The sequence below is a fragment of the Alosa alosa genome, chromosome 14 (assembly GCF_017589495.1).
Source record: "Alosa alosa isolate M-15738 ecotype Scorff River chromosome 14, AALO_Geno_1.1, whole genome shotgun sequence".
NCBI lineage: Eukaryota > Metazoa > Chordata > Actinopteri > Clupeiformes > Clupeidae > Alosa > Alosa alosa.
This window is the reverse complement of record NC_063202.1, coordinates 31,616,601-31,639,883: the sequence shown is the minus strand read 5'-3', so window position 1 is coordinate 31,639,883 and position 23,283 is coordinate 31,616,601. Positions and strand designations below refer to the sequence as shown.

The window sequence follows — 23,283 nt, the reverse complement described above, 5'->3', positions numbered from 1 at the left end:
TCAACTTTGGCCCGTTAAAATGTGTATGAACAGTCTAGCGACGCATTTCATCAAGGCCCATTTGGACATGTCAGTTATTTGCACCACTGGTTAGATGTAAAACAGCATTTCGTTTCAGACTAGGCTACTGTTACTTAATTTGTGCATTAACAATAACGTTTCAGACTACTGTTACTTAATTTGTGCATTGACAATAAAGTATTACATGAACTAAAGATAACTAAAATCTTATGTAGAAGAAGAAACATTCACAAAAAATCCATCCATCCAAAAATGACCTTTGTTTTTGATAGCTGTTGAAAACGGCATGGAACTGACAGAGATGTTTTTGTTTATAAATACACAAAAAATAAATAAATAAATAAATAAATAACATTATGCTGATACCTTTTGCTTTTCCCAAATACAATGTAGCCTACAGGTGTAAGTGACCTTTCATCAATCCAGTTGCAATGGATGAAGGTTAAAGGTTTTATAACAATGCTACATCTTCTTTGGCTATTCTACAATCTATTCACCTTTTCAGCACCAGTAGGCTACTTTCTGTGCAGCCGCACACACACACTCAGGCATGCCAAACAAGCATACACAAAAGTTTCAAGAGTGGGGGATGGAGTAAAATATGGAGACAAATTGAAGTGTGATTTATTTTCGCGGAACGGATGTACAGGACTGAGCGGCGGTCATATTTTGTACCGCTATGCGGTACATCTAGTTTACCACCCATATTCACAAGTACATTATAAACTGCTGCCTGCTGCTGTCCAGTAAAGACGTACAATTTAGTCCATGTCATATATATTGGGGCCGCCGTGGCCCACTCTCTGCACTCTGTTAGCACTCTGGACTTATAACCGGAGGGTTGCCGGTTCGAGCCCCGACCTGTGGGCCGCGGCTGAAGTGCCCTTGAGCAAGGCACCTAACCCCTCACTGCTCCCCGAGTGCCGCTGTTGAAGCAGGCAGCTCACTGCGCCGGGATTAGTGTGTGCTTCACCTCACTGTGTGTTCACTGTGTGCTGTTTGTGTTTCACTAATTCACCGATTGGGTTAAATGCAGAGACCAAATTTCCCTCACGGGATCAAAAAAGTATATATACTTATACTTATACTTATACTTATTAAAAGTGAACACCAAGTGTACTCAAGTATGGGTTTGTGCAGACTACTTTGAAATATTTAGGCTATCGGTTGCCTAATTTATGTTCATGACTCACACGCACAAATAGCACTGCCACCGGTCTACAACCATTTAGTAGTTTAATCTGACATCAGCAAACTTGCTTCAGACTGTGGCTCTCCTATTTAGCTGTAGCTCTAACGTTAACGTTACAGTGCAACTGTTCTAGGTGCCACGCTGCTCTGATTACTCACATGGAACTACAGTAGGCTATCCTACAGTGTTTGCCAAATGTAGGCTATTTCGCGGTAGGCCTACACTATGAGAAAAGGTCTCAACAGAATATTATTTAAAAAAAATGTCACAGCACACCACCATGCTATTAAACATGAAAGTCACCAGCTGTATTGCCGTATATCCAAAGATAATGAATGCATAGCAAGATGGGTCGTCCTAGTTCATGTCTATGACGTATCACTGACGTATGACTTACGTTTAAACGCCTCGGTTCCATGCCAGACAAGCCGGAGTACAAAAACATAAACTTGGTGTACACCTTCAATAATGTTGATTTTCTCCCGACTGGAGGGTCATACTATCACGACATTCTACTGAAATAAGGAGGAGGGTTTGGAGATCATGATACCGTGTTCGAAATGTGCATCCATTGCTCAGAAAAATAAGGCTTTGACAAATTCTGGGAAATTCTTGGATTCTGCCATAGACCTCAATGTTAAAAAGAGAGCCCGATCACTGCATAAATGTGCGGGGGCGTGTACTGCTACCCTATTTGCATAAATGTCCAGGGACAGGAAATGGCCTCTCATGAAGTATCTTCGTAATCAACCATCTTTGGTATATCTATGTGTATTGCCCTAATGCTGCTGCTTGTTGGCTATTTTAGAATGTCTGATAGTCTGATTTCACCAATAATTTCCACAAAACTCAGAGAGATAAAAAGTTAGACTAAACTAGCAGGGCAGGGAACCAAAGACAAATGACAGTTTTCACATATGCCGATCCAGACATCTTCACCAAAGCCACCAACTCCAACACAACTTCAAGCTAGCATAGCCTAGTAACCAAGCAGACATTGCAGTATGCAAGCAGCACAAAACCAGTTTTTTTATATAGAAAAGTGCCAGATAACAAGCATCAATAGTACTACTGTACTACAAGTCTATGTTATAAACATGAAACAAAACTTACCAATTCCTGCATAGGTTACCAGCTACGTGCAGAGCTAGCTGACGTTGGTTTTATTGTGCATCTTGCTAACATGTAGTCCAGCTGACACTGTAACGTTACATTAGCCTATATTATTTTGCTTAATGAAGGCGTATCAATATATATTTTTTAAACAAAAACGGTCAATTTACTGTTCATAACTATAACCATAGTCATGTCAGTGTGACATGTACTTTTCCAGTGAATGTCTGTCTGTCTGACTGACAGAAGTTGCTCACAAAGTTCATCAAGTAAAACAGACAGCGTCAAAATTTCTGATGAACGGTTCCGGGTATTCTTTTCAAACTTTGCACAAAGATTGTTAAGGCGGAGCAAGATATTTCATCAGGAGCCACTTCCGGGAACCCGGATCACACGAGGGGGGGTCATAATCCCCCTTTATGCAGAGCAGAGGCAGCGACTGCTCCATTGAAGTCTATGGGCATAGCTCAGAATTTTACCACATATGCTAAGGTCTTGGTTCTATAGTGTTAGGAATGTGAATTTCGGGCACGTATTCATGATCCTCAAACCCTTCTGAACATTTCAGGTACATTTTTAGCATTTTTGAGCGTTCCAGTCTGGAGAAAATCGACTTTATATCAGGTGTGCGCCGGATTTATGCCGCTGCTGTTGGCCGGTTGCAACGTACGCTCATCAATACGTCATCGACACGCCTCTTTATGCAGACAGGATTCGATCCCCATTTCGCGCCCATAGACATGAACTACGACGAAGTATCTTGCTCCGCCTTAACAATCTTTGCTTTGCAGGCCCAACTGCAGTCAGACCTGCCTACTTCACCATAACAGGTCGATTTGATTGGCTAATCAGTCAGATGTAGCCATCAATCAAGCCGAATCCAAACATATGATTTCTAATGGTTGCTTAGGTACCGAAAACGCAATGATTCCTTGTGAAGGCCTGATGCGGGACTTAACAAGAGAAGACGTGCAATTGGATAAAAATGTATCGCACCCACTCACGATTTGTTCACACAATCTGCCAATCAAATCACATATCGGACAGCGGTGGGATATCAGTAGTCAAGAACGATCGAGGAAAGAGAAGCAGAAGCAAATAATAAATGCTAAAGTACAATGGTATTAAAGACACTATTATTTTTCATACGTTTGAAAATAGTTAGGCCTTCAGAGAAGGCTTTGAAGGCCCTGACGGTCCGCCACTGGTCAGTAGTCTCCTTATTTCATGTGACTGCTTAACCCAGAGCCCTTATTAGACATTCTCTGGCTTAACAAACTGTTTCAACAATGTTTTCTTCTATGTGATTCACGCGAAATTATCGCGAAGCACAGCGGCGCCATCGACTGGGCTGGCATATGCACTACAGCACATTTAGGCGGTTACACCTCTGTGTGTACACGCAAGGTTTTTTCTTGCTGGTCTTGTTAAAGGTGTGAAAGCGGTAAGAGAAAATTCACCCGGCGGTTTCGTGTAAACGGCCCCTAAGGGTTAAAATCTCACGTACCCCCTGGAGTGCCTTCACGTACCCCCAGGGGTACGCGTACCCCCATTTGAGAACCACTGTCTTAGAAGTACGTCAAAACTAGTCACAGTCGCAAAATCTTTGGTCATATTATAGGAAACAAGTGTAGAAACACAATATGAGTTTTAATGTTATATTTTGAGAACCGCATGATTGATGATGTTGACTTTTATGAAAGTGATGTTAATTTTGCGTAACTCCATTACCAAGCACTTTCTGGCTTTAAAATCATATGAAGATTTAATTTCATAAGCCCATTTTGTGCTACTATTTAAGTACATGTAGGCAGGGACGTGCACAGGAATTTTGAGGGGCAGTTGCTCTGACCTGAAAAAAGCCCCCAAAAAAAAAAAAAAAAAAAAAAAAAGAAAAAGAAAAAAAAACTCACAGGCTATATGAAGGACTGAGAATAACGGTCTTTATTAAAATATACACAAATAAGTAAAACACTGATATACAGCACTCAATCATCTTAACTACTACTACTACTAATAGCACAGAAAAACATGACTTGAAAATCCCTACATAATCAATATCCCTATCAATAGCCTATCAAGTCACTGATGGGTTTCTCCAAATTTGGGCTCATCATCGGTCCAACATTGTTATTGCCATTATCATTTAATTTAATGCCCACTAGTAGTGGTATTTATGTTCTGCTCAGGCAAGATCTTTTTTTAGATTACAATTATTTAGCATGCAGCTCTTTAACCCTGTACTTTCTAGCATGGTCCTCTCATCTCATATTTGAAGATCATCACTTAGGCCTACCTGCCCTATGTGCCTCCTCCTGGTACTTTTTCCTAGTAGGCATTAGTTTGCCTAATGCCTACCAAAAAAATAGTTGCCTAGGCTATGTGATAATAGGCTGCTTGTCTGCAAGCTATCTGTCTGATTATTTAGGCTAAACGTGGCAAGCCTGGATTTATGAAGATTTTAATTAATTTCATAAAACTTGATGATGATCGTTTGTTTGTTATACATCAAAAACTCACCTTTTCCGACAACGTGGAGTCGTCTCACCCGACAACCGCAACAATCTCCTTCTAGGGCCGCTCATGCAGGCTCAGCTCAGGTGCCGGTCGCGTGCAGGGCTGCAGCCACGTAAACAGAGTTTGCCCTTTCTCTGCTGACTTTCACTTTCTGTGCCAGAATGGGCGAATTGCGATTTTTCTTTTATCTAGGCCTTCGAAGGGCAACGTGAATCGAGAAGGGCATATGGGCAGTTGCACGGGCAACCTGAGCAACCCCCCTGTGCACATCCCTGCATGTAGGCACATACAAACTGACATATTGTTCTTAAATTTTGGTTAATTAATTGCTGAGTGACACCAAAAAACTAGTGGGAGTGTAACTCTGTTACCGCATGATCTTCCCCATAAACTACTGATATAAAATGAGAAAATACTGAATTTCTGATTCTGAATACTTTTTCTCTTTTTGAGTCTTGGAAAACATTGGTATTGAGATGATCAGTCAACTTAAATGCAACAGTTAAGACAAAATTGTGCAGCCTGCACAATTATGTGTAATGATACTCACTGGGTTTAATAACAATTTAGCTTTAGCTTTTTTAAACCTTGTGCCCATGGGTGTGGCACAAGCTGTGGTCTGATCTTACACCCTCTAAAAATCACTACGCCACTGACCAAGAAAAATCTGGTCTATAGCGAAAGGCACATCTAAAGACACCCTGTCACAAGATGTAAGCAGCCCTTAGCAGCAGTCCCAAACAACTTCTCTGCAGGATAAATAGCCTTAGGATTTTTATTCAGTCACATTTTTGGGGTATGTTGCTTTTTTCAGGCTACGTTTTCGATTGTAACCCCTTGTCAGTCAATAGTGAAAGTAATTAGCTGTGTAGAACTGTTTTGTTGTTGACTATGACACCACGGTGAAGCTAGTTTCACTTAGCCAATGAGTTCAAATAATAGACAAGTGCAGATATGTCAAGTCAAGTCAAGTCAGATTTATTTGTATAGCGCATTTAACATGAACAGAGTGCAACTCAAAGCGCTCCACATATAAGACATTGTCATTGACACAGACTAACAAAGACAATAGATGCCGGACGGAGCGGCGTAGTCGCCAGCGTACCCGTGACACCAAGACATACATTTAAGAAATAACAAACACAAAAGATGCCGGACGGAGCGGCGTAGTCGCCAGTGTACCCATGACACCAAAACATACAAGACATACAACAAACAAATTAATAAATAAAATAAATAAAAATTAAAAATAAAATTAGTCCAATTTCCAACCGGCTGAAAATGTCCAAGGGCAAAGATGACCCGTGTGAAAACTGCGCACAGCTGTGTCTTCACAACCGATGCAACACCAACAAAGTTCTTTATAACTGAGAATTCACTGGCAGTCTGGAGAGCACTGGAAGAACAAGACAGTCCGAATTTGTGATGGGCGACCCTGCTGATTATCAGCTCGGTGGTCCTAGACAGCGACCGTTTGTTGTTTGTTGTTTCATGGTTGACACGGTCATCAGAGTTTCTTAGCACTCAATCCAGACTCCAGGCACCGGTAGATGCTAGCATGGCAGCTCGCATGTCAGCCGCAGCTCGGTGGTCGTGGCAGCTGCAGATCTCTTGCAGATTAATGTTAGGCACCCTTGCTGAGCAATCCCTCCGTCCAGACATTGGATGTGCAGCGTCACGGATGGATGAGGGACTTCAGAGACATAAGGCAGGCTAGCCAAGGCGCTCATCAGCCCATGGAAGCTGGTTAATGTTAACTTGACGTTGATGGTGTCAGCCGAGTTTGTTAAGTTTGTTATGTGAAGGCTATACTCTGCTAGGTTTTAGTAAAGCATGGTTTAGTGGGAATACCTGTTCCATACGGTCTAGTGTGCAAGCAGACTCCATCAAATGTGCCGCTGACTATCAAAATACCAATGTGCTATTTGAAGTTGCGCTGCTTGCTGTTAAAGGGAATGACAGGTGTCGTGGTGCCCCCTCATACGCGGTTTACCATTATACCGGTAATCGTTACATACCTAAGTGGGGTATGGCCTACGGCATTAATTTTTCAATTTTCAATTATTTGCTAATAATAAATAATAATAATAAAAAGAAAGAAAATGAATAATAATTTTCTGTGTTGTGACATTTCTTTTTTTAAATTACATTTTTAGCAATAATGTAAATTAAAAAGCTGAAAATTAAAATGAATATGAATAACCCTGTCTATAATGTGACCAATTCAAGTGCTGCAATAATTATGCTTTGTAAATGTTTTACAGTTGTGGTGCAGAACACAGTTTTACAGTTCTGGTGATGTTTACTACATTAATCCATGCATCACAAAATATTATTGGGATACGGTTTCGGACAAATTTTAAATAATGCATTCGATGCTCAGCAGAACCGACACATAGGCCAATGGTCCATAATATGACTAGGGAAATATCTGAGGGATTTGTCTGGCATACTGTTTATAGTCTACCAAGCCTGGGTTTGAGTGTGAGTATGTATGTATGTATGTATGTAAATGTATGAGCCCAACTGTATATCTGGTAAAAAAAAATATGGTTATAACTCCTTACTTATATATCCAATATCAAAATGAGTATTATGTTGACACTGAAGTATTACACATAAACTACATTGTCACTGTCTCCTCTCCTCACCAGCCTCATTAATACTGTGCAGGCTAACTGTGCCCAGGATGTGTTTGTCACAGTAGCCAGAAGCATCTTCTCAGATGGGATCAACTGGGGGAGAGTGGTTGCACTATTTCACCTTGCCTATAAGCTCATTTTCAAGGTATGCACACTGATATTTCAAACATGTACTATGTCAAAGCATATTTTTTGCCAGTCTTTGCTGTCTTTCTTTGTTTCACAGAAATAAGTCAGATCTTTTTTTGGAGAGAACTGAATTCTGACCTGTTTCTCCTAAACAAACTATAGGAGGAATATGCTGAGGTATAGAAAGAATATTAGTTGGGTGTCTAGTTTTAAAATTGCCTTTGCTTATCACTATACGTTGGGCAGAAATCAATGTCGGAATAGAACTATAAGTGCATGAAGCAGCTTAATCTATAGTGGTAGTATTATATGTTACCCTGTAGAAAACATTTTCAGATCCATTTACATGCACAATGTTATTTGAATCGTTACCTTGGGGCATGAATCTCTGATATTTTGTACAGGATGTCAATGCCTGTATGGTTGTCATGTTGTCAGAGAGCAGCCTGGCTCCATATCGATTTGGGTGGAGACCATCATGCTTCAGCAGGCTGGGCTTCTCCCAAAACAAGTCAAGGTTGTTGACAAAGGGGATGCTTAGGGAGGCGTAGTAGCGTTGCAGCCAGGTGTGGAGATCGAACAGTCTGGACCATCTCTCGGCACCCTTCCTTTAGGGAGAGGCCCAGAGATAACGATCTGTTTTCCTGTGTCCAATAGGCTGGTGAGAGTTTTGTAGTCTGCCTTTAAGACTTCTGACTGCCTCGCTCCAATGTCGTTGGTGCCCACATGCACGATGATGTTGTTGACCTTGGTATAGCAGGCTAGGATGCTTGGGAGTTTGTGAGGGGTCCTCCGCTGGCTCGTCGGGGTCCTGTTCGCCCTGTCGGGACTAGGGTTGTGCCAATGGACGATATCATTGTCCAACGTGATAGTTGACAGACATCACGATGGGAAGCAACCATCGTGATGCCACGCCCCACATGCCAGTCACTAATTCCTGCTGTAACAGGCTAACCCTTTCAGACCCCACGTCCATTGGAATGGACATGACATATTTTTGGGTCTAAACCAATGAAAATCTGTGATTTCACCATTTTAATTATGCTTTGTAAATGATTGGATCCTGATGACCCAATCAGAATGCAGTTAGGGCCTGTAACTTGATCTGAGAGCACTTCAGACATCAGACAAGACAAGCATGGCTCTGAAGCTAGATAGGAACAGGACTAAGCACCTTTTCCCCCTCATAAATATAAATTTATGTTTATGATAGCCTAACCTATTTGCACTCATAGTTAGGGAAAGTTAGGCTTTTTTTTTCGCCAATCTGCAAAAAAAAAATTCTTACCAATAGCTTTTTTTACTATGTGTTCCTATAGGTGTCTAGTAACACCTCCCAATTTATCCACGGCCAAATCCTCGGGGAAACACCTAGAGAGCCCATTAAGTTTGGGGTGCCCAGAGAGACTGGGTGAAAATAATGAAAACATTTTGTTGACCAATATTAGCTCTTGAGATGTCTAACTAGGGGTTTTTAGGGGTGCTGAATCTATCTAATTTTGAATGTATTTTTTATTTATTTCAGCTATTTTGGATGAATGTGCACTCATTTTTACTAAATCGTGCTCTCATTTTATTAGATTGTGCACTGAATTCAGTCAAATTTGTGCTCGGTTTACTAAATAGTGTGTGGGCTCAGTTAGTCAAATTGTGCTATTTTTTGTACAAAGAGTGCACATTTTAGTACAATGAGTCCACTATTTACTAAAAAGAGTGGGCGATTTAGTAGACGAGCACACTATGTAGTAAAACGAGTGCACAATTTAGTATAACAAGCGCATGATTTAGTAATATGTGCACACAATTTAGTAAAATAAGCGCACATTTTCTGGATATATACCAAAAAATATCTTGCAATGACCGCTCTAGGGTTCCGTACTATGTTACAGTCTATTCTCGTTAGTATAACAGTACCCAGAGTACGCTCTGGATGCCCCGAGAGTGTGACACTTTGAATAAATGAACGATAATTCCACCCACGCTCCAAATTTACGAATGGTTAAAAGTTTCAGAGTTGGCTCAGAGCACTTGGAGTGGCAATTTACAAACGCACCCTTAGTAAAATAAGTGCATAATTCAGTAAAACGAGCATATATTATCTTGATTCAAAAACATTTTCTATGTATAGAGAAAACATACACTCGTTTTACTAAATCATGTGCTCACTTTACTAAATTGTACGCTCAATATACTAGATTGTGCACACATTTTTGTGAATTGTGCGCTCGTTTAACTACAGTACATAGTGTGTTCATTTTACTAAATTTTGCTCTCGTTTTATTAAAAAGCACGCTTATTTTACTAAATTGTGCGCTCTTTTTCCAAACATTAAAATGAGAATGTGATGAAATAAAATGAGAGTGCAATTTAGCAGATGAGCCCACAATGTAGTCAAATAAACACACTGTTTAGTAAAACAAGCATGTGATTTACAAAATTGAACGCACAATTTAGTAAAATGAGCACACACACTTTAGTAAAGCACATTCCCTCCATATACACAAACAAATATGTTGCAAACATACCCCGGTGTTCCATATTGGAACATGTAATTAAAAAATTCAATTTAACAGTTCAGTTCATAAGACTGTGTGAAAACAACAGTGCAAAAAGCAAAAAACAATGCAAACTGTGTGTATATTGAAAACTGCTGAACATTCACCACAGGTATTGTGTGGACGCAATCCGGCACATTAGTTAATGTGCATGTTTTGACTTGCTCTTAGACATATAAACACATTCAGACACATGCAAACATTCCGTTTCAAATGTTTAAGTCATATGTGATTATTACTTTCAATACTACTATGTAAAAAACATAGTGTTTTTTCCCCTAAGTCCTCATGTCATTTTACACCTATTTAGTCGAGGCGTCCATTGTAATGGACATTAAAAAATAGTAATAAAGACGATTGAGCAAAAAAATATTTTTTCCCCTTTATTTCTACATTGGAGAGGAGTAAAAATCAGCTGAATAATATTTTTTTGCTCAACAGAAAAAAAACAGGTCTGAAGGGTAAAACATAAAAAAGCCTTTCCCTGGAAATGAAATTGAGCCTACTTTAAAGGCTGTCAGCCAAACAGTTATCACGTAGTAGTCTACCGTCTTATAAAATAAAAGACTTATTAGTCTACCATCTTATTCAAATTCAATTCCTGACTGTGACGTGAATGTGTAATTGTCTTTTTGTAGCCTACATGTCTCGCAGGCCTATAGCCTACATTGGACATACAATATGTAGCAATGTTTTAGCAGAAAATAGTCCTATTGAATTATTATTGTTAGGCTATGACTAGGACATTCTAGCGCTCAAATATTTTTGCGAGGCTACAGTGAGCGCCAAATGCGTCCTTCTTCTCAGTGTTAAAATAAACCACTTCTTTCGTTAATTACAGGATCAGAAGGTAGCCTATCCGTCTTTCACTGTAAGGCTTGAATTTCATGCATTTAGCAAAAGACCCAGACAGTAGTGGAGTGGTAATCGGGATTCGTTATTTGTAAAAGTTTTTTTACTTATAGCCTGGACTGCGCGATCGCAGCCCTTTACTTTCACTTCCCGCCGCCATCATAGTCAGCATAGACGGTAGCCTGATAACGTGGGATGCTGCAAAGCGTAGGCCTACTACTAAAGATTTTAAATGAGTGACAACGATAGTAGTCTTAAGTAGCTTTTTTGCTAGGCCCAGCGAAGGCTGGCAATGTGTAATATTCCGCTGGTTGGTTACTACGCAAGTGTTTAGATTGATTGTCTATCCGTCTTTCACAACGATTTTCTTGGAGCAGATCTTCCACACAACTTTGGTAGTCTGGTCAGTATGTCTCTCTTAGCTGTCCACTTTCATCAGGCCGTATATATATATAATACATTTTTTATTTTTTATGTAGAAAATTATAAATGTATTTCTGTACAGACATATGGTATTAATTACTGTTTACTAGACCCCTCCTCGACGATATCATCGTCCATCACGATGTTCTACTGTACACATCGTCAAATGCCAATTTAGGGGACATCGCCCAACCCTAGTCGGGACTTATTTTCCGATGATGACCAGCATTCTGAACATTATCTCTTACTTACAATATACATTATACATTATTTTCATATTGACTTACATTTACCTTTAGGCCCCTATCGTGCACTCCAGCGCAATTGACTTTGTATACTGGCGGTTGTGTCTTTCCTATTTTGCATTCAATGCATATTGGAATTTTGGTAACGCTTTAGAATAACATGTGCTTATTAGGTATTAACAGTGCATAATAAGCAGTTAACAATTCATTACTAACAGTTAGTTAACTATTGTTATCCTTTAATAACATTAACTAACTGTTAACATGCAGCTTGTAAGTGTAAGCAGCCTTTTAAGTTACTTACAAGCATATTTGTTAACAGTTGTAAGTGTTAACAAGCAGCTTGTTAATGCTTGTTAATGGTGTATAAGACAAAGAAGTGGATAACTAATACGCTTATAAGACCTTTCTTACCTATTTGTAGTAAATTTTGCAGCCCCCCAATCTAAAGCGAGGACCATGTAGCATATAGCTCCACAAGCCCGGCCTTCTATCTCTATATATCTACTGTATCTATCTATCTATCTAGCTTGATTTAGCTGTGAGAAATGCACCTTCAAAATTGCTGCAGCAAGTAGGAAACGAACCCCGGTCTCCTGCATCATAGAGTGACCTGTTACTGACTGAACTACATTTCTATCTGTGTTTTTGAAGAAAATGTTCATATTCATTCTATATTCTGATAATGTTCTATATCATACCAACTATGCTTTTTACAAATATGTCTCTGATGGAAAAGTGGTGTTTAATTTTCATAATCTTTGTTCAGTGAACACATAAAACAGTTTGTCAGCAGTCTAAAGATATTATGCCAGCTTTGTATATAGTTCGGTTACCTACAGTAGCAAAAGTTCAAAGTCGCAAACATAGGCGAACGTTCGCAATCGATTTGAAACATGTTTCAGTTTGCCTTGAACAGAGGCGAACACTCGTGGTCTGTTGCTGCATTAATTAAAATCACTTTTCCATTAAAAACATATTTGTAAAAAGCATAGCTGGTATGATATAGAACATTATCGGAATATAGAATGAATAGAAACATTTATACAATTTTATAAATGTTTCAATTACATTGCATTTCAATTTTCTAATTATGGTATACGGTTCAAACGTTAAGCGCATGGATGTAATGCCAACTACTGTAGATAGATAGAAATATAGATAGATAGCTACTATTGATCCCCAAGGGGAAATTCAAGGTCTCAGTAGCATACAGACATCACACACAACATTCACTAACAGCAGAAAAAGTAATAAAAGTATATAATATAAAAACACAACTAAGCAATAAGGACAGTAGAAGATAAAGAATATCGGTAGGCTATGAAAAGCAGAAGATGTTCGATTTAATTTACATTTGGACTCTTTGATTATATTGCTAAATATCGGGACTGATGACCACTGAAATCTGTAAGGGTTTGATGGTTCACTATTAAGTTTCATCTAGTTAAAAGTGTCAAAGTGCTAAGATCAGGCATCCACTTTCATTCATTGAATGTGTGCTGTGCTGTAATGGAAACCTTATTCCATATAGCCAAAGAAGTCTACGATAGCCTAAACGGAGTTATTTTTTTGCATGATTTACTTTTTTATGAAATTCGTAGGCTGATGCCTGGCAGCAACAATTGTGTTTAAATGTAGGTTACTGCTTCAGCCTCTGGCAAACTCAGAAGGGGGCGGCGAGCGACTGGTAGCTTGAGAGCGATGTGTTGGAGACTCATGGTGTAGGACAATGACTTTTCATCGGCAACAATATTAAACCAACCAACAATATAACATAGTAAGAAGAGCTCTTTTATGAGTTAAATCGAAACAATGTAGGCAATTATTACTGGCCTTTATTTGTCCGAATCTGAGGCCCTAGAATTCCGTCCATAATTTGAGGATTTAGGTATGCACGTGTGATTCAGGCATAGTGCAAGCACTAATCTCTGACTGAAAGGGCACAGAATTTGTTTGAAATTTGAGAGTGCTCTCTCGCGACTGTAGATGGTAATGTTTCATGTAGGGTTCATGTCAGTTAATATGAATTAACATTTAAAAACATGTTCAATTATATATATTTTCATATCTAAGTCACACGTGACTATAAGTCGCCATATAAAATCGGTAGAAGATAGAATATACTAAAATACAAATTATACTAAATAAAACTTAATCTAAATCAATTCTAAAAAACATTATCCACATAGTGGGTAATTAATCAATCAGGTGCGCTTGCAATGACTGAAGCAGGAACTGAGCCTGTGGTCCTCTGTGCATAAGGTAAGGTAAGGTGCTCTTTGTGAATGAGTGTCATGGTGATGGTGCAAATGAGTAAGTCAAACAGTGCAACAGTACAAGAATAAAGTCTATATATCTATGTATAAATAACTATATTAAGAAAGGTATAAGTGTGGTCACAGTTCGGCTGTGGCATGGAGGGAGGGGTTGTGCATATGTGCTAATAAAGCACACAACCAGTGAGGCAAAAGACAATGGTAAAGTGGCTAGTGGACAGACAGTTCAAGACATGGAGGTGGTGAAGAGGCAGACAGACTATGCGGAGAAGTCTATTTCTCCTCTTCCCTTAAGTGATGCATTGAACAGTTCAATGGCCCTGGGGATGAATGACTTCCTCAGTCTGTCTGTTGTGCAAGGCAGTGAGCGAAGTCTCCAGCTGATCAGGCTCTTCTGCTTAACAATAGTGCTGTGGAGTGGATGACACTCATTGTCCAAGATGTTGAGTTTGTTCAGGGTCCTTCTGTCAGATATTGAAGTGATGCACTCCAGTTCAGCTCCCACTACAGAGCCAGCTTTCCTTACCAGCCTGTCAAGTCGCCCTGCATTCTTCTTCTTTGTGCTTCCTCCCCAACATACCACTGCATAGAAGAGGACGCTGGCAACAACACTGGTAGAACATCCTGAGGAGCTTGCTGCACACATTGAAGGAGTGCAGCCTCCTCAGGAAGTACAGCCTGCTCTGCCCTTTCTTGTACAGTGCGTCAGTGTTGGCTGACCAGTCCAGTTTATTGTCCAGGTGGAGACCCAGGTACTTGTAGGTGCTTACCACCTCAACATTGACCCCATCAATGGAGACTGGTATCCCCTTGTGCAAACTACCATGCCACCAGAAGGACAAATTTCAATACTACAAGTGCATAGAATTTCCGGTCACAAATTCACATACAAATTAAAGCACATACAAAAAACAGAATTATTTGTGAAATTTGTGTGAGAACCCATGCTCATTTTATTAATCAACAGCATACATTAAAACTATAAAGTGGTCCTTCACAATCAAGACTCTTGTGTGATCCCTCATTGGTGGAATGATTTGGGTTCTTCAAAAGACGTTTAAAGTCATGTCTGTTTACCTCATATAATGAATTCCTTCTTATAGAGTTGTGGTCAGTATATGTTTATGGTTTATGTTTATTTGTATTCCGTTCAATTTTATTGAGTCTATTGTTAATATTGGTATTTTATTATTGTTGTTGTTATCATTTATTAGGGCCCGAGCACCGAAGGGCGCAAGGCCCTATTGTTTTTGTAAGGATTATTATTATTATTATTATTATTATTATTATTATTATTATTACGAGTATTCTGATTTTAACTTTGTCTCAGAGCGTTTTCCTTTTTTGAGGTGGTTAAAGCGATGGTTCGGAGTAATTTCACCGTAGGGTCCTTTGCACCATGACCCCGAGCCAAACACCCTCCCAGAACCTGTTTTCCCTTGGTCGAACCCTGGTCGAGTAGCGCTGTCAGAAACTAATGAGTTTCTGCAGTCGTAATGGTACCAACTTTTATCTCGTAAATTACCCCACTAATAATGCCCTGAATGGTACGAAACTTCTACAGTATGTTCTTTACTCATAAAACGAGGCATTGAAAAGTTTGTAAATACACCAGGAGTTTATTTAAATAAGACTTGCCTGATGGATGCTACTATCTGCTACTATACCGCTGCGTCGACGTTACTTCCGTGATTTGGGAAAAGCCCGTAAAAGTCCTGGCAGGAAGCATGCAGAAGGATGTAGATCCAGAAATGCACTAATAGTTTGTTCGTAGTACCAGTTTGCAACAATTATTAGTTAACACTAAGTTGTAAACACTTCGGAAAAAAAATATTAAAAACTGGATATACCAAAAAACGTTGATGTAATCGCTTCCTGCCAGGACTTTCACGGGCTTTTCCCAAATCACAGAAGTAAGTCGCTGTATAGTAGCAGATAGTAGCATCCATCAGGCATACACTGAAGACAATGAGGCCTTGACTGGAGCTAAGAATGGTTTGTATATCAAATCTATCATGACCAGATTTACCTCATCCAGCAGGTCTCAGGTCAGCTCTTTGCCTCTGATGAAAATTTAGGCAAATTGGCAAAGTTTTGTAAAAGCACTCAGTATTACAATGTAACAACTATATGTAGGTACCCACAAATACATAATGCAAGTACAATGATAGTACCTGATAGTACATGTTGTTACACAGGTTGTACCACTGTACCTAATTAGGTAGGTACACTGTAACAGCGACACATTAAAATAAAGTGTTTCCGGTGATAACTATTATAATTGGGTGGGGAGAAAGCTATGGTGTGATAATCAGAATTATTATATATTAAAGCAAAATTAAAGATTGCGGCCAGATCTATTCCACAATGTTGAAAAATAGCACTGGCTAAATTCAGGCAAAGGCCTCAGCTCAACATAACTCAAACAGGCAGAAGGCCTGACCTTCCTCTTAATATCAGTGTAGGTGATATGTAGTTGGGATAACTTTATATTATAAAAGGAAACATAAACGAATGAGATGTTCACATTGCATTGGGATTGATCAGAATGAAGGAACTTAAATCATGGCCTCCTTGGGCGTGTCTAAGGTCTAACATACCTTACCCACAAGCCACTCAGCTTCTAGTACAGACCATGGTTATATCATGCTTAAACCACTGCAACAGCCTCCTCACAGGCGTTCCAGCTTGTGGTAAAACCGCTACAGATGGTCCAGAACACTGCGGCCAGTGTGGACCCCGCTGTTCATTGAGCACACTGCTGTTCATTGAGCTCCAGTGGCTTCTCTTAGCCGCCCGCATCAAATTCAAGTCACTAATGCTTGCAGATAGTGATTGCTGGGTCTCTCACTTACTTAAGTGCTCTCATAAAGGCTTGTATGTTACCCCTTGGATGCGGCCCTCATCCAAGTAGTGTCGTCTGGCACTGCCACCTCCACACCCAAGACAATCCAGACTTTTTTATCTGGGGTCCTCCGATGGTGGATCAATCTGCCAAATTCCATCAGAGCAGGGCATTCCTCTATCCTCAAAAAACTCTTAAAGCCACAACCCTCTCCCTCTTCGCTTCGCTCTACATCCTCTCTACCTCCTCTTCTACCACTTCTCCTCCATACTTTGACTAGTACTTAATATATAGGTACTCCTATAGTACTAGTTTTGACAGATGCAGTGGTAATTCCTAGCTATAGTCTCCTCTGCACTGTAGTAAATGTTTAAAATGCTTAAATGTTATTATGCTGTAGTTAAATTGCTTAAATGTTAATAGCTTAAATGTTATTCCATTGCTGTAAGTCACTTTGGATAAACACATCCGGCAAATTAATAAATGTAAATGTATGTAAATGATGTTGTCATTTGTTGTCTCTTTTCATCCCTCCCCAGGCTTTGACTCAAAACCACTTTGAAATCATTCGCCACATCATTAGCTGGGTACTCCAGTTTATCAGGGAAAACATCTCAGCTTGGATCCGCCAGCAGGGAGGATGGGTATGTTTCCTGAGTGTGTGTGTGTGTGTGTGTGTGTGTGTGTGTGTGTGTGTTTCCTTAGGAAATATGTTATTTTGAACATTTCGCTTCACTGCCACCAATGGCAGGCACGTGGGAACATATTTTTGACCAGGGGTGCTGAATAACAAAATAATGGATGTCCGACGATTTCTCCCCTAGCATGATATGATTCGAATTTAGACAGCTAAATACGCCATTTCAGCGCCGTGTATGAGTAGACCTAAGAGCGAGAACAGCCACATTCCACTGCAACTATGCGTAGCACTTGCCACTCCGACTCATCAATAAAAACTGCGCGCACACACCCCAGACCCATAGAAGCGCACTTGACTTTACATCATTAAACTATTTCAGTATATTGCTTTTCTGATTGTCAAAACCACACCAGAGATGTTTGGCTTGAAAATATAATTAGGCTGCAATGACCTACAATGGCAAACAATTTATGGCGTCTCCACTCCACAGCAAAAGTGTCCTAACCACCAATTACAGCGGTATCTATCTGAGCGACTCCAATAGTGAAAGGATTTCAGTGTCATATTTCGGTGGCACTAGCTAAGCTGTCGTGGAACTCGAGATGACATGTCTACTGATAGGCAACAGGTCTCACCAACACGAAATTCGTGGATTTGGGCTAGATCAGCCACATTGCCTGACACTAACAGAAACTGAGCCGTACGTGAGGTCGTGGGCTTGCCAAAGACTAATTGCAAAAGATGCATCCTACCTCATCTGTTGTCGTTTGGTATTCGAATTTGGGCTTTTCACAATCCAACGATATATCCAAAGTGCGAACTAGTTGGTGATGGTATATGGAAACTGGCAGTAGGCTATGCATGCTACACGGAGTTCTAACCTGTGCATGGCCTAATAAGCAGGCAAGATATAACCCACGATCGCCATGGTTTCGTTATCAATTCGTGTTTGTGGTAATAATGACAGCAACAATAAAACCATCTTGATCTTAATCATTTTTGACAGATCAGCAGCCTCTGGATGGTCATATGCATAGTTAGCCTACCTTTAGTTTGCATTCACATTTTAAACACTGAATCTACTGTCTTTACTGCTGGGAGAGAAGAAAATACTGTATTCTTTTCTGTAGCCTAATATTTTTAATAAGTCAACTAGCCTGCTTGCAACGTCTCTCCTCAGCGAGTCACATCACTTTCTCACGTCACTATAGCTAGACTATAACGTTTAATCTTGACTATGGATAGCTATATTCAAAGCTATCCATAACCTTTTTTGCTATTTGCCTATTTGACAACAAATATAATGACAAACTGCGAATTTGTAGGCCTATTGACAAAAAGCAAGCTCAGCACCCACCTTCCCGCGCCCTTGACCAATGGTACAACCTGTGCACTACTTGCTGCACCAGGTAAGCGATATCCTGTAGTCTGCTTAATTTGTGCTTTAGTGTTTTGATACAGTAGCAACATTTTTACAGGACAACAGTTTGTGACAAGACAAAATAATGAATACATTATAACTCACCAAGCCAAAAGCCTAGGTTTTCTATGTTGTTTCGCTCATTTTTAATGTATTTGCAGAAAAAAAAAAACATTTCATTTTTCCCATAAATATTTTTTCCTATGAACCAAGAAGTGTTAAAATGCTGACGTTAAAAACTATAAGCTTCCAGATTCCTAATTTCTGATTTTGTATTTGTGTAACGTTGGATAGTGAAGTGGATAATTAAGAAATAATTTGTTTCTATTTGTGCCTGTGGCTGCCAGAGAGAGCCATGGTCTAAGCGCTCAACTCCAAATAAAGCTAATTTGCTGCCGGGGGCCCACCCCTCACCACACTTGCTTAAGTAGCCATTACAAGGGCAGCCGTGGCCTACTGGTTAGCGCTTCGGAATGGTAACCGGAGGGTTGCCAGTTCGAACCCCGACCAGTAGGAACGGCTGAAGTGCCCTTGAGCAAGGCACCTAACCCCTCACTGCTCCCCGAGCGGTTGTTGCAGGCAGCTCACTGCGCCGGGATTAGTGTGTGCTTCACCTCACTGTGTGTTCACAGAGTGTGTTTCACTAATTCACGGATTGGGATAAATGCAGAGACCAAAAGAGATCAAAAGATCAAAAGAGTATATATACTATATACTATACTTATACTTATATTACATGCACAGAAAACATTGTTTGGGGAGTCTACTCAAGTTTGGCTATGGTTCGCTCTGTAAATGCACATTTGATTTGACAGAAATGATGTGATTATGTAAATACACAACATGATAGCCATGACGATTTTGCCGTGATGCGTAAAAATAAAAAGATAAACAAGCTAGGCTACGTTAGCGTTGTTATGTCTGGCTGTAGAAGTTGGACTAATGTGGAAGTGAGAGCTGTAGCAACTGTTACAGAGGATGGGTCACCCGCAGCTATGCACTGCCATACATTGATTGTAACAGTTAAACGATAATCAAACATTCAGACAATAAAGTTTGAGTTTTTGTTGCACAGGAGAGTGGTATGTCCCCAGTTGTAAGAAGCAGGGTGCTATGCATGGCCAAAGCAGAATGAGCACAGCATCAATAGAGGAGATAGCTATGTGAGGGAAAAGTGGGATTTATCAAGCTCAATACTGCTCAGATCATATATTGGAGAAGGATTAAATACTGAGGAAGAATCAGTCCCTCAAAGATTGGAATTAAATGTTTTTGACTGTCAAGTATTGTTCTTTTGTAGGTCTACGTTTTCTCTACTGGCCCCTCAGACTAGGCACAAAGCATAACCTGTTGTGAAACCCCCTCTCCACCCCCACCCCCCCCATAGGGGCCCCTCCATACACAATCTACCAATTATTTTGCTGTCCAACAACCTGTGCCACTCATAAATGAGGTTATAATGAACTGGATTCCAGAATCCATGGGACACCATTTAATTCTCAAAACTCTGGTCTCAGTTCCTAAGCATTAGAATTTTGAGAATTGTGAAAGAGGTGAAGCAGCACAGTGGTAAACATCCCAACTTTTTTTTAAACATGTTTCTGGCATCAAATTCAGAATGAACATATATTGTCCATGACATAGTCCAAATTTTCATTTTCAACATTTGAGATGTTGTCTGTGTCCTTTTTGCTGCTAAAAATGGGTTTGAGACTTGTATATTCTCACATTCTGTTTTATTTGCATTTTACACAGCGTCCCAACTTTTTCTGATTTGGGGTTATATGTTCATGCGGATAAGCCGATTTAAATATTTAGTTTTAGTTCACATGTTGTACAGGATTGATAAAAGATTCAGTACAGGATTGATGAACGTAATGATTCCCCTGCTTTTAGGAAGCAAGATTACTGTAAATTGATGTAATTACATGGGAATATTTGTGTTTTCCAGGAGGGTGTTATCCATGGTGTTTCTAGATGGCGTACAGTTTCCTTGTTGTTTGCTGTGGCTTTCATCACAGCTGTGGCGTATTGGAGGAGAACTCGTTGAATTCAAGGAGTACTTCAGCTTGGCAGTCAAAGTCTGAAGAGGAGAAGATGGCAGGTTAAGCACTAGAAACGTCAAACTTGCCCTGATGCAGAAAACCCTGTCCTTCATTTGATGCTGAAGAGTATTTATTTTATTTTGAGTTTGTTCAGTGTGATGATTCAGAAGGATATGTGATACCAGCAGATGTTGATTAATATGGCTTGATTTGAACTGTTTCCATAGACTGCCCATTTACATTTTTATACTGTATATATGAATATTCTGTTTCTATTTTGTGAACCAGTGGTAAATGGTAATTGAATAACAGGGACACATTAAGTTATTTAATAGATCATAGATGCAAACATACTAGTGCCTTATCCATGCATTTATATAAGGAGTAAAATAAAAAAAAAACATATAAGATTCTATACAGGTGGTGCAAAATAGGAGAAATGCTTTAGCCAACAATGTTTCCACCTTGAAAACCTGAAGAGGAGAGTAAAGATATAAATAAAGATGGCCTTGTCATGAGGAAACTCTTGACTTTTGCTCTTATGACACAAGTATACAATGACTCAAAAGTTATACAGTGACATATGTACTGAAATATGAAATGTGTGGTATGTACCATGTTTTCAGCTGGGGCTAATTTACCTTCTGTTAATTATGTGTTAAATAAATAGTGATTTGGACATTAAAAACAGTGAAATAAAGGAATTGTTTAAACCATATTTGCATTTCCTTGAGTATACTAGTACTTTCAAAGCAAAAGCTACAAATACAATTTTAAGCAATTAAATAAAAGATTGGAAGGTTTTTGTCTATTATGGGGTCTTTTTGCCCTTATTGAGATAGGACAGTGATGAGAGGCAGGAAGCAAATGGGAGAGAGAGAAGGTTACTGCTGAACCACAGACGCCTTTGCTAGTTACTGTTCATTGGTGTTCACCCCCCTTGGATATTTCCCCTTTTATTGCTTCAATAAATGCTATCTTTTTTTTTTTTTTTTTACAATAATTGACATAAATCCCCCCTTTAATGTCAACGTGAAAGCAAATTTCGAAACAGTAATGTTAATTAATTAATAATGCAAAATAAGCGATTGCATAAATATTCACCCCCCTTAAAAGTGACTGACCTAAATCAACAGCAGTCCAGCCAATTGACCGATCTCAAAAGCCACACCCCTTAATTATTGTTGATATGTCCGTCAAACTCAAACCAGAGTTGACTAGAACTTCAATGATAGCTGTAGGACTGTCTGTAAAAAATACAACCCACAAGGCTCTTTTAGAGAGCCACAGACCTGATTTCATTTAGAATCAGTCGAAAGACTCCAGCATCACATGAAGAAACATGTATAAATATAGCCGCAAGCGACAATGGCAGGCCTGAGCACCTGCGGTCCTCGACCCATGACATTTCGGAATCTAACAAAGCACTAACATGTGGTGTGTTTATCAAATGTACATATCTGATGTGTGTGCTATTTGTTTTTGCATGTTTTCTACATCGGAAGCTCACTTGCTCACTTTCTGTGGATGTGACGTTTTACACCGATGATTGTCACTAGATGGCACTACACCACATATGGTACAATGGACTTCATGCAAGTACCTAAAGGCATTCATATTGACAGCGACCTGAGCTGGCAGACGCAGCAATAGAGTCCATCTTACGGTATGGTATCACCAACTGGTTTGGGAACCTAAATGTCAAAATCAAAATCACTAATTCCCAACCTGGTCAGAGTAGCAGGCAAAATTATGGGTCACTCCCCCCTTAACCCTCAGGAACTGTTCGACGAGGCTGTCATCACTCAGGCAAAAAACATTCTAAACAACAGTTCCCATGTTTTGAACAATGAATATTCACAAATGCCCTCAGGGAGAAGGTACAGGGTCTCCATGCAAACACAATCGGTTCAAACATTCCTTTGTCCCATTGTCAGTCAAGCTCATTAATGAGCAAATGTAGGGAGGTTTTGTAACCACCAGAACTGTAATATGTACCAGCACTTAAATCTGTACCAGCACATTTAATATGCACCAGCACTTTAATATGCACCAGCACTTTATTGTGCACTGCACTTTAATATGCACCAGCACTTTAATATGCACCAGCACTGTATTGTGTCCTGCACTTAAATGTGTACTAAAACTGTACATTTAATCTAATGTGTGCCAGCATTTTTAATATGTACTAGCAATCTACAGTAATATGCACCAGCACTTTATTGTGCACTGCACTATGTGTACTAGCACTGTACTTTTGATTTAGGTAGAGTGAATTACACAGCTCAGATCCACTTGCACTCTGGTCCCTATCCAGTTACCAGTTACAGTATGTATTCTTTTTCTATGTTGGATGTTTTATACA

The 23,283-nt window shown here is 39.6% G+C and overlaps 1 protein-coding gene across 2 annotated transcripts in view; it reads left to right on the top strand.

The window, feature by feature from the left end:
* The window catches only part of zgc:153993 (uncharacterized protein LOC767645 homolog), a 42,227-nt gene extending 20,593 nt beyond the window's left edge, over positions 1–21,634 (top strand). For both annotated transcript variants that reach the window (XM_048262670.1, XM_048262669.1), the window contains 3 exons: positions 7,498–7,630; positions 17,353–17,457; positions 20,825–21,634. In XM_048262670.1, coding sequence (XP_048118627.1) covers positions 7,498–7,630; positions 17,353–17,457; positions 20,825–20,923 — 337 coding nt within the window. In that variant the 3' untranslated portion in view covers positions 20,924–21,634. The remainder of the gene's footprint in view (positions 1–7,497; positions 7,631–17,352; positions 17,458–20,824) is intronic.
* Positions 21,635–23,283: the final 1,649 nt, after the last annotated feature.